Consider the following 12,585-nt stretch of genomic DNA (forward strand, 5'->3'; position numbering starts at 1 on the left):
GGGGTGCAAATTACTTGCCTTGCCCCGGGTGCTGACAACCCACGCTACGCCACTGGGGGGAGGTAAGCCATCAACTTCGAGGGGGCTGGTCCCTCAAGTATTTTATTGGGGCGGCCGAAGGGACCCCTAGCAGTTGGCTGCTGTGAGGAAGGGCAAGATGGACGCCCCCCGCGCCCCAGGAAAGCGGAGCCACGAACCCCCAGGCGGAGCCCCTTCGAGTCCACCTGAGGCGCTGCTTGCGCAGCCCGCCAGGGCCAAGCGGACGCGTTTCGCGCGCGGCGCCGCGGGCACTTCGCCCGGTTCGCGGGGCGGGGCAGGCGGCGAGGCGGGGCCGCGCAGAGCAGGCGGGCGGAGTGGAGCGGGAGCGCAGGAAGAGCCGGGCGCCTGGGCGTGATGGCGCTGCAGCTGGTGGTCATGGGAGTGAGCGGCTCCGGGAAGTAGGTAGAGGGCGCGGGCGAGAGGGCGGCAGGGGCTCGGGCGGCGAGGGGCGCGGGAGGGAGGAGGAGGAGGAGGAGAAGAGGCTCGTTTCGCCGCCTCCCTCCTCCTCCTCCTCCTCATCCGGGTCCCCGAGAACTTCCCTCTCGCAGCCTTGCTCCGAAAGGTCTCTCCAGTCTTGTCTATGTCCACAGCGTGGTTCTCCCTTCCCGGGCTACTCCTTTCCCGACCTTCGCCTTCAGGTCCCCGGGGGGTTTGCAACAGTCTGAAAGGGCAAGAGGCGAGGCGCGGAGACAAATGTGCCACCAGGTTCCCGTGTACCCCGTCCTCACGTGCCTTGTCTTGCTGGGTTCACGCTCGTGTAGGAGCTGACGCTGGAGGGGATGCCCAGCAACGCAGGACACGTGTGTGAGTTCCATGCACGGGGAGATTTGTGCCCTCTGGAAGGAGCAGCTGAAGGAAATGGTCCCTGGTGGATGAGCAAGGAAAGAAAAAGGGGTCAAATGTCTGCTTGCTAACTGAGCAAAGTCCTTTTCACTTTTCTTTTGCTCTGAAGTAACAGGAATGGGGCCATTTAAAACATAAACAAAGGTGTGTGAATAGAAGAGCCGGCTAATTATTGTTTTTTTTCAGCTGGAGATTAAAAACCGGTTTGGAATATATTTTAATTACAGCTGTTGCCCTGGAAGAAGGATTTGAGTTGACAAACTGTGGGAAAGAACTGCCTATGCATTCTCAGCTGCCAGGAGTTGGGGAAGTTGCCAGGTTACCAATTTGAAATCTTTAAAATCTTGTCTGGTTTTGTTTTTTAAAAGTACTTCTATACTGCTCTTCGTCAATCATTCTAGAGCCATTCACAGCAGTACAAAGATATTTTCTATAAAAATCAGCACATTAAAATGCCATTAATTACACAAGTATCCACTCTGAACCAGTTCCATATTAATTGCAAACATATAACATATCTGTCTTTAGCCAGCTTCAGAAACTCATTGGCGTCAGTTATTGCCTTATTTCAGAGCTTTCTTGATGGGAGGAGAAAAACTCCATTCTTAGCCGTCTTCTGTACTTTGCCCTCCCACCCAAACCCCACCTCTCACAGCAGCCCCATAAGCACTTTACCTCAAGAAAATTCACTGGGTGAGCACAGCTTCCATTCCCCACAGCAGTTCTCTTGCTCAGGCAGTAGTGACCGCCAGCATGTCTTTTATCTCACAATTAACCCAGTTTAAATGGGTGCAAGATTCCGTCTGCTCTCCTGCAAGAACATGTCAGCATTTTCACTCCACTTTCCCAGCAGTGCTGCCAGAGCAAAGCAGCCCACACGTTACCCAGCCAAACTGAGAGGGACAAGAAGGCACACATTCTGTGGCTGTAGCTATGAATGCTGCTGTAGTTGGAGGGGGACGTAGATGGTAAACCAGTGCTGGCAAGGGCATTGGTTGCAGGAGAACAGAGGATATATCCAGGCATCCAGGCATGTTTGCCAGTCTGTTCTGCTGTATTGGTGCTACCGCAGAAAAGGCTCTGGCTCTTGGGCCCACTCGCCATACCTGCGGAGAAAGGGGAACATGAAGCAGGGGCTTTGAAGGTGATCACAAGAAATAGCTGGATTCATATAGTTGCAGATACCTTGATTTGTCAGCCATGCTAAAAACTGCTGCTGTTCTGCCCTTTCCCAAATAAATGGCACAGGGAGGAATTCCACATTGTGCTAGGCTGATGGTTCCATCAGGATGAGCGTTTTGGCTTGCCAAATGTCATGATCCGCTCTCCTCTCCACCTGTGGGCTCTTCTGAGGATTCTCCTGAAATCCCACAAAACATTTGGGGAACACGAGGGAGGAAAAAGCCTCATTGTGCAAGCGGAGGTCCTTGTGTGCAGGGCTTTGGTGGACAGGACTCATTAGTTGAATCCTGCCCATTAAAGTTTGCGCACTGAATTCTCATATATTTACATAAAATATATTGCAGTTAAACAGAAGGCTCCTGGATTACACACACTTAACTGCCACATTACATCATACCTCCTCACTCTTTGCATATGTATTTAGCATAAACATCACAATCCATTTCACAATTATTGTTGCTTCATTGTGTAGGAAGGCTATATGAGCTTCTTCCCCAAATGCCCCTCCTTGTTAGTTCTTCCATAGACCGCAATGTCCCCCCTTCTAAAACAGAGTAGCTATTAAAGTTGTTTTTGTTTAATCCAAACCCTATTCTAATCATTCTTACTCTAGGGAATGTCCAAAGTGGGTTTATATCAAGCACCGTGGCTCTTAAGGGGAGCCATTAAAATATATACTAACAGAGGCTATGTTACTGGACAGGCAAAAAATGACAGCTTTTCTGTCTCGCTGCAACTCCATGCTAGGGAAGCCATACCTCTTGAACATCTGCCTGTCAGGTTAAAGCCACAGAGCCTTGGTCAGGAAAAATGGTGGCAAGCAGCCATTTGTGGGGAGGAGGGATTTTGTTGTAAGCCCTGCAACAATCATGTTGTTCCCCTAGCTGTGGTGAAGTGTCTGCGTGCCCAGCAGTCCTGAGAGTTACTCTGAGGCAGAGATGAATCTAGAATCAGGTCCCCAGAACTCTCTGAAGGGCAACCTATAGATTCAGGTCATAATTATGCATACTCTTCCAGGAGTGGAAATGGTAGGCTGGCAGGATTGATTAGGTATCCTATGCACAGTTTCCTATGAATAAACCACAAGGAACACAATGACCTTTTTCGTAGACGTGTAAGATTCCACTGGAAATCATAAGGTCCTTACTCCTTATTTTCAAACTATCACCTACATTTCAATAATACACTGTTTTAATCAGTTAATTAATGGATAGTGATAATCTGTGTGTGGAAACTGGGTGTTCCTCCAGCTTTGCTAGCACAAGATGGCAAAACACATTATGTGGTGCTGGCAACATCACAGGCTAAAACAACAGCATTTAGAATGACAGTGAAAAATGTTTGGATTGCAGAGGTCTAGTCGTTGTTCCACAGCGAGCTCAGATACCACCAAATGAACTCGCATATCTGCATGCTTTTGATATGTGCACTTAAAGCAGCTTTCTTTTCCCCCAGAGTATGTTGGGGAGCTTGTGATGTGAAAACTTAATTCCATGCTGCATGAAGAAACCCTTGTGGGCGTGTTCAACACCCACACATGCATGTCAAAACTAATCTGATAACCTATTACCAAATATTACTTTGGAAGAGACAGTATGTATTTTAATAGGCCTTCTTGCCATAATTGTACTGTTCAAGTTGCACGTTGAGAGAGTGTTGCTTCGCAGGAGCAACTCTTTGTACATCAGTTTTATATATAGGGTTATTTACTAAATGTGAATAATTGCTGTTTGCTTGGGGATCTCTTCAAAGCAAGGCTGGCCAAATACTTCACAAAGAATAAAAGAAAGCGCAGGGCTCAGTGGGAAGAGAATGTAAGCTTGCATGGAACTGAGACTTGCTTCGTTGACCTTTAGTACTGACAGTTGATGCAAGCCCTGTAGCAATCCTCCGTGTTGTACTGATTCTGCAGGGCAATGCTAGTCCTATTGAAGCATACACCAGAATAGGGTAGACGAAACATACAGCTCCCCTCATGTGTTGAAAACCATTGGCTATTGGCATGGCCATTCACAGTTACACAGCTATGGAACTATAGGATTTTACAGATCTCGTCAAATCTTGAAGCATATGTACTACCCGGACACTGAGGTCCAGTGCCGAGGGCCTTCTGGTGGTTCCCTCACTGCAAGAAGCCAAGTTACAGGGAAGCAGGCAGAGGGCCTTCTCGGTAGTGTCGCCCGCTCTGCAGAACGCCCTCCCACCAGATGTCAAAGAGATAAACAACTACCAGACTTTTAGAAGACATCTGAAGGCAGCCCTGTTTAGGGAAGCTTTTAATGTTTGATGTATTACGGTATTTTAATATCTTGTTGGAAGCCGCCCAGAGTGGCTGGGGAAGCCCAGCTAGATGGTTGGGGTATAAATAATAAATAATAATAATAATAGATAGTGGTGGCTGGTAGGGCAGAAAACAGAGAGACCAGCAGTAGGCTGAGTTTGGGCAATAACAGGCAGAGCCAACAAACTCTAATTTTGCACCCATCCACCTCCCAGCTGAGTTATGCAAAGGCTGCGCTTAGACTAAGAATCATGGAATTGTAGAGTTGGCAGGGACCCCAAGGGTCATTTAGTCCAACCCCCTGCGATGCGGGAATGTCAGCTAAAGCAAAATTCAACTAAAGCAGATGTCAGGCAGTGCTGTACGCTGGACTGGATGTAAGGAGGAAGTGGAGGCTGGCTGACACTGGTGGGGCATTGCCCCATTCACTCTTAAGGACCAGCCTATTCAACATACAGACAGAAGAACCCCTATTGTACAAATCATGTCATTGCCTAGGTTAAGTATTCTTCTTCAGAAGACACGGCAACCTCTTGAAAAAAGTTCGGTTCGCCGCAGTAGCTGAAGGAAGACTATAAATGATCATAACCTGATAACAGCACTGACACTTTGCATTGTTCAAGCTCCCATTATGTAGAATTGGGGACAGAGATCTAACCTTTGATTGGCTTATACAGGGCATGTTGAAGGAGATCAGAGGCAATGTCCTCTATCTGTGGCAATTTGCACACACCAAGAGTGCCGGTCACTTAACAGCGCAGTCCTATGCATGTCTAATCAGGGAATTCTGTGGTCCTTGCTCCCAGGTAAGTGTGTATAGAGTTGCAGCCTCAATGATGCAGATACAATCATCAGTTTTCACTAAAGAGTGCAAAAAAGACAGTATTGTTTATTTGTTTATTTAGCATTTGTTTCCCACCAGAATACATAGTCTCCTTCCTGCTTTACTCTCACAACAACTCTCTGAGTTTGGTTCTAATGAGAGACACAGACTTGTCCAAAGCCACACAGCAATCTTCACAGGAATATACTGTTGCAGAAAATGTGCTACCGCACACTTGTTAGAACTGGGCAGGAAAGTGCTTTTCCTTCCTTTTAATGAAAGGGACGCGGGTGGTGCAGTGGGTTAAACCACAGAGCCTAGGACTTGCCGATCAGAAGGTTGGCGGTTCGAATCCCTGCGACAAGGTGAGCTCCCATTGCTCGATTCTTGCTCCTGCCAACCTAGCAGTTCAAAAGCATGAAATGCAAGTAGATAATTAGGTACCACTCTGGTGGGAAGGTAAACGGTGTTTCCGTGCGCTGCTCTGGTTCGCCAGAAGCAGCTTAGTCATGCTGGCCACATGACCCGTATGCCGGCTCCCTCGGCCAATAAAGCGAGATGAGCGCCGCAACCCCAGAGTCGGCCACGACTGGACCTAATGGTCAGGGGTCCCTTTACCCTTTACCTTTACCTCACTATTCTGGGAAAGAGTGCCAGTTTTTAGCAATCCCTAGCGCAGATCCCATAAGCATGAATGCAGACACCAAGAACGACTATTCTTTGAGGTTAGCGGGGGGTGACTGTGGTGCAGCATAAACTTTTCATTCAGAAGCTCCTAGGTTCAATCCCTGAAATCTCCAGGTACAGCTGGAAAAGACAGAAGTCTGAACCCCGGAGAGCCATTGCCACTCAGTGCAGACAGTACTAAACTAGATGGACCAATGGCTTGACTCGGTATAAGACAGGCCTCGACTACCCAGTGAGCTTCACACCTACAACAGAATTTGAACCCAAGTTACCTCTGTCTCCAGCAGAGACAGAGCTCCTGCTCTATTTTAGTTCAGGATTAAGCACCAACCCGAAAACTGGCTAGCATGCACCCAATCCTATGCATTTTTCCCCCTTACAAAGTTTCCTCCCTTAGTTATAGTGGAGTTTATTCCCAAGTGTGTTTATGGGACTTCAGCCTGAGGACTCTTCAGATGTTAAGTCTCTCTGTGAAGCGTCTTGACTCGCCTGTCTCAGCTTTTGGGTCTGTGTGTGACAATGTACATTATTCTTTCTGTGCTTCAGCAATGAGAAAATTGAAATTGGTTTGTTACGGTTGAAAACATTGCTGGGAGCCTCATGCAAAGTGGTATGAACTAGAAAGACAAGCTGCTGCTTTTGGGTGGCGGAGAGAGGGAAAAGGGGTGGAGACTTTGAAGTTTACCAGAGGTGCTGCAATTTATAATATTTCCTCACAAACCTGCAGTGGAGACCTGGTCAGCTCCTATATTCTGCCAGCATCATGTCAACTGCCCTGAGATCTATGGTTATAGGGCTGTATACAACTTTAATAAATAATAATAATTATTTGCATTTTACACTCATTTCTGTTTCAGCTGGGGCATTTGAGTTTGTTTAGAATAGTAACTTCAGTTAGGCTGATTGAAGTGAAGGTTCTGTGAGTCACCCACTTACATATATTACTCATTTGTAACTTATATCTGATACGTTTATCTCCAGATAACCAGCATAATTCTCCCACTTGAGAGTTTCCACTTCAGATTTATAATAGTCCTCTGGTATTTATAGGCAGGGTAACAGATAGAATTGACTGTTGATTTTATCTAGTGAATTTATTCTCCAGATACAGAATTTACACTTCTTGGTGTTGTTTTACAGATCAACTGTGGGCTCCCAGCTGGGAGATAAGGTACCGTTGATATATTACTTTTCATACATGGGTTCATTGCCTGTTGCTGCACTTTCCAAGTGTTTATGAAGGGGTGAAGGACCTCAGACCCAGGGGCAAAGGACAGCCCCCCAGGCTTCTGCCTGACCCTTGGGACTCCCTGCAAGGCACACCCTTTCCCCAGCCACTCCACTCTCCTTGAATGTTTTGGCCTGGCTGGAATATGCCCTGTAACTCTGCCTGGATATGCAGAGAGAGCTGTGAGTGTGTGCATACAAACCAGCCGACTGCAAAGGCATAATTTACGTCAGCTGCTCCACCCTTTTCTGCCTCTAGCCCTGCCCACCCTGGGAGGTTGCCTGGAATGGAATGTGCACTTTCTTTTTCCAGGACTGTAAATCAGCCTCTCTCAACCTGGGTCTCCCAGATGTTGTTGGAATATAGCTCCCGTCATCCCTGGCTAGCAGGACCAGCGGTCAGGGATGATAGGAGTCCTACAACTTCCAGAGACCTAACGTTGAGAAAGGCCGATATAAATGGTGACTTGTTTTGTGACATAAGGGTTGTGTAATCCTTATTGTGTATTTGCTAAGATTTGTTGCTGCACAAGTAAGATGAAGTAATCCCTAATTATAATTCCTATTTAGCTCGGATGGAAATTCTATGATGGCGACGACTATCATCCAGAAGAGAACAGAAAGAAAATGGCAGCAGGAATACCTCTGAATGACCAGGTATTGCCTCGTCTTCCCCCTCTCAGCTGCCTGTGAACAAGCAATGTGTTTACAACTTGGGGGAACAGGAAGTCTCTGTATGCCTCCCACATCCCAGTCAACCATAATCTGCAGGTTACTTGGGCTCTGATGGATTGCTGCTGTGCCAGTAGTCCAAGAACTCTCTTTGTCTTTTGTCTGTTGAATTGAGGCTGCAATCCTGTGCACACTTAACTTGGAAATGAGCTCCACTGAACATAGTGAGGCTTACTTCTGAGTAAACATCCCAGTTACATTTGAATAGGTGAGCCGTGTTTTTCATCTTATACAACTGTGGGTTGCATCCAGCTAAATTGCTGTGCACGCAAAATGACTTCCATGAGCCACGTTCTCATGCCCTTGCATGCCACCCACATCCCTTCCTAATCTGCTTTGGAGGGGGGGCTAGGGGAAACACAGAGATTTGTGGGGGTGCACAGAGGAAGCAGAGGCAAGGCAAATTTCACTGAGGTTGTGGAAATTGTTCCGCATGTGCAGTGATTTGGTTGGTTATAAAAATTCTTAACTTCTAGCAGTGCAATAATTGCATATGTTTAACTCTGTCATTGTAATCAGTAGGATTTTAAAATTTATTGACAGCATAATCTTATGCACATTTAAGTCAGAAACAAGTGGTGGTTACTTCCCCAGGTGTGTATAGCAGGAGTAGCCAATGTGATGCCCTCCAGATGTTGTTTGGTCAATGATCAGAAATGGTGGAAGTTGTAGTCACATTGGCTATCCCTAGTGAATAGGATTGCAGCCTCGCTTTGGTTGGATGAGCTGTGACAGCGGACAAAAACACCCACTTATTACACAAGTGCAAACCCAGTGAAGTAAAAATGTTCTCACTGAAGCTGTTTCCAAAGGCATGGTCTATAAATCTTACTTCTTTGGGTTTAATTCCTTTGAAGCCGTTTTGACTACACTGCTAGACACTGTTTGTGAATTGCCCTCTTTGCAGGATACCTTTACCAACCAGAAATAACTAGAAAGATCCATCACAGTGGATCTTCCTTCCTTCCACTTTATATCAGTTAGTGCCTGTGCTTTTTCAACCAACATGCACAAGTTAACAGGAACTGTCAGTGAAAATCAACTAAAAATGTTATATAGCATACCAGCACAGGCAACATTTTAAAGGAAACTGAACATATGAATATCAGCCACTTTTTGGAATGTGGCTGGCTAAAAGCAGACTCCACTTACACCTTTGCAATCGTTTTTATAACACGTAAAAATGCAACCATTTTCTTAATACTGTATACAGAAATAGCTACCTTGTGTAAGTGGATGAAACGATTATCCTACATCCAGCATAGCTCATGTGCACATTACTATACAATTTTCACATGGCTAAACTCAAGATTTACTAAGGATGTCATCACAAGAAGCAGTATCACCCTCAAAATAAGAGTTCATAGGATACACCTAAGAACATCTTTTATAGGTGTCTCTTTACTGGCCTTTGCCAACACTACGAAGCTTATGCCGGTGAAGGGAGCAGATGGTTTCTGATGAATGAACTGGTGGAGTGAAACTGTGAAAGCCGCCTGGAAGACAGGAGTGTGTTTCATAGTGAATGAACAGTCTCCCACCTCCTTCCCAGCCTGGCAGACTTTTGAGCTGTCATTTATAAAACTTGCCTTAACACAAGCTAGACAGAAAGGTGAAGCTTTAATGCAGAGCAATTACAAAGAAATCTGCAGGCAATATAAAGCATAAATTGGATTACGTTGAGAAGCTGATCAATCATTTTGATTGTATTTGCCATACTCATTTGAGCCAAGTGAACTAGCAGGCAGAAGTTAATCCCCCACTAAAGATTCATATTGAAGCAGATGTAGCTATGGTGATGATGATTTGTGATTGCTGTTAATATGAAGAGGCTATGGTGTACTTCTGGCAGAAAACCTGAGAGTATTAGGCGTTATTATTTCAGGTAAAATGGCAGAATTTGCTTAAGCCTGTCTGTTTTGTCTGTCTTGTTTCTTAGGACAGAATCCCATGGCTTTGCCACCTGCATGACATATTAATGAGGTATGAAAGTGACTGAATCTTAAGAAACTTGAAACCAGTTGTCAGAGCTGCCCAAGGTCCCAGCTCACAGAGGACCAACGCCAGTTCTTGTTATATACAAAAGTCTTTATTAAGGTTCAGTTTTGATTCCAAAGCCGCGGCGCGCAGCTCTACGTCTCAACGCTAGACCGCTGAAGCTCCGTCTGAATCTCCTCCCCCCAGACACCAGTTCAAGACCCTAGCCTTGCTCCACCTCCTCCTTTGCTCCTTTCTCCTCTGGGTCCTTCTGCCCGCTGGGGTGCTGCCCTTTCTGGACTCTTCTGATGCTGAGTCCGCGGATTCTTCCCCCTCCCTCCGGCGTGCTTTAGGACCTGGCTCCCAGTCTGCGCTCCCGGCTCTCCCGCGCACCTGTGCATTTGAACTTGGCGCGCGCGCCCAGCCGGTAACCTTCCTCCTGACCGTTACGCTGCTTCTTTCACTGCTTCCCCCTTGGGGGGGGGCTAGCTGGCTCTGACTTCCCCTCTGTTCCCTCACTCAGCGATAGGGGCGTGGTCAGCCCTGACTCATCTTCTCTTTCCCCTGAAGGGGAAGCCGGCCCTGACACGTGGGACCCTTCCCCCCCGCTACGCTCCGGTGGGGAAGCTGGTCCCGATCTCCAGCTGCTGCTTTGGAAGTCACCGCTGGTCCCTTGCTTCTGGTGCGTCCCCCCCGGGACCCCCCTTCCTTCTGGGAATCTTCCGAATCACTGGACAGACTCATGGAATCTCTTGTCCCACTGTCATCCTCACCTACACTGCCTTCGGATTGTTCCCCTTCGCTCTCCACTTCCTCCTTCCCCTGTGCCTCTGCTCCTGAACCCCTGACACCAGTGTTGTGCATTCTGCTGTGGAACCCACACAATTGCCAAAAATGGCTGCTTGAGTATGGAGCTCATTAAGTATTGTTGAAAGATTTCTAGCCCCTCAGACTATATAGCTGAATAGGATTTCCAGCTTCCATGACTAGGACCGATTTCTGTTAACACACATTAACCGCTTATAGTGAGAGCAAACTATTAGAAAGCCAGTGGGTAGGACTATAGACAAGGAACCTTTGGGCCTCCGAATGTTGTTGGCCTCCAATTCGCTTCAGTCCCACCCAGCACAGCCATTGATGAGAGATGTTCTGGTCCAACAACAGGTCTTGGGTCTGCTAGAGGTCTTGGAGAGCTGGAATCAAAGCTTAGTTCTGCCTTAACTTTTTGTGTATGGGACACGGGTGGTGCTGTGGGTTAAACCACAGAGCCTAGGACTTGCCGATCAGAAGGTCGGAGGTTTGAATCCCCACAATGGGGTGAGCTCCCGTTGTTGGGTCCCTGCTCCTGCCAACCTAGCAGGTCGAAAGCACATAAAAGTGCAAGTAGATACATAAGGACCGCTCCGGCGGGAAGGTAAACGGCATTTCCGTGCGCTGCTCTGGTTCGCCAGAAGCAGCTTCGTCATGCTGGCCACATGACCCGGAAGCTGTACGCCGGCTCCCTTGGCCTGTAAAGCGAGATGAGCGCCGCAACCCGAGTCAGTCACGACTGGACCTAATGGTCAGGGGTCACTTTACCCTTTACCTTTTTAACTTTTTGTGTAATCTAGCAAACTGCCAGTAAATGGCTTAATTGCAGCAACATAGCCCTAATGGGGATGATACCACTTGTGTATGTGAGGGGGAATACATGACTAAATGCTCCCCCATGTCACTATTTTTGCTTGTGGAAAAACTACTATACTCTACCCTAGCTTAATTTCTACATGCAGGGGGCTTTTTGCATGAGCGAGAATTCAGAAATACTATATGTTTGAAGGTAGTACAAACTAGGTAGGCTGTTTCTTAAACTCGGTCCTAAGGAAGCTTTATCACTATGTGCATAATATTTTCCTGAGGTGTGCAAGTAATATTTTTTTTTCCTTTTTGTAGGGAACAAGCATCAGGACAGAATGCAATTTTAGCCTGCTCAGCCCTGAAAAAAATGTATAGATGCATTTTGGAGAACGGAGGGACTGGTGGCGACCGTGGTCACCTAGAGAAAGATGAGGGGCCTTCACCACTAAATATCCTTTTTGTCCACTTAGCTGGCCCTATGAACCTAATTGCTAAACGGCTGGAGAAAAGAAAGGGACATTTTATGCCACCTGCTCTACTCCAGTCTCAGTTTGATACTCTTGAGCCTCCATCACCCCCAGAAAAGTCTATTACTGTCAGTTTAGAAAAGTCCGCTTCAGAAATTGTATCTGAAATCGAAGAATATATTAAAAACTTGAATTGTTAATTGTACCAAGTTCCTGAACTACAATACCATCTCAAAACAAAGACAGCTCTCCTACAATTTCTCTTTAATTAAGAAGTAGAATTTTATGCATTGGCTCCCCCCCCCCTTGTGAAGAGCACAAAATAAAAGACATTTTAGTCATATGGTATTTAACTTTTGTACACAAGCTGGAGTTGTGAGGATTTTCGAAAGCACTTAAGACTGACCTGAAAAGTTCAATTGACTCCAGGAACTACAACGGAAGAGGGAAGCGCAGTTCTACGTGTCAGATGGGGCAAGGCTTATTTCTGACTCTCTCTCTCTCTACACACCCACCCACCCACCCCCTTTGAGCTGGCAACAACCACTATTGTCATCCTTACAGTGGTTGGAAACTGGCAGCAGAACAGATGGGAGAATAAGATGGAATTGGGGAAGTGCTTGGTCTCTAGTTCTGCAGCAACAGCAGAGTTATGTGCAAAATAAGTGGCAGAAGTCAAAACACTTGCAGTTAAAGTGATAGCAGTCTCA

General features: G+C 46.7%; 1 protein-coding gene across 1 annotated transcript; it reads left to right on the forward strand.

Moving 5' to 3' along the window:
• Positions 1–385: 385 nt before the first annotated feature.
• IDNK (IDNK gluconokinase) lies at positions 386–12,212 on the forward strand. The gene is made up of 5 exons (XM_081930820.1): positions 386–437; positions 6,996–7,026; positions 7,653–7,739; positions 9,754–9,797; positions 11,724–12,212. The coding sequence occupies exons 1-5, from the start codon at positions 394–396 to the stop codon at positions 12,073–12,075; spliced, it is 558 nt and encodes a 185-aa protein (XP_081786946.1). The 5' UTR covers positions 386–393; the 3' UTR covers positions 12,076–12,212.
• Positions 12,213–12,585: the final 373 nt, after the last annotated feature.

The sequence above is a fragment of the Podarcis melisellensis genome (assembly GCF_964234715.1).
Source record: "Podarcis melisellensis genome assembly, chromosome: 11".
Taxonomy (NCBI): Eukaryota; Metazoa; Chordata; class Lepidosauria; order Squamata; family Lacertidae; genus Podarcis; species Podarcis melisellensis.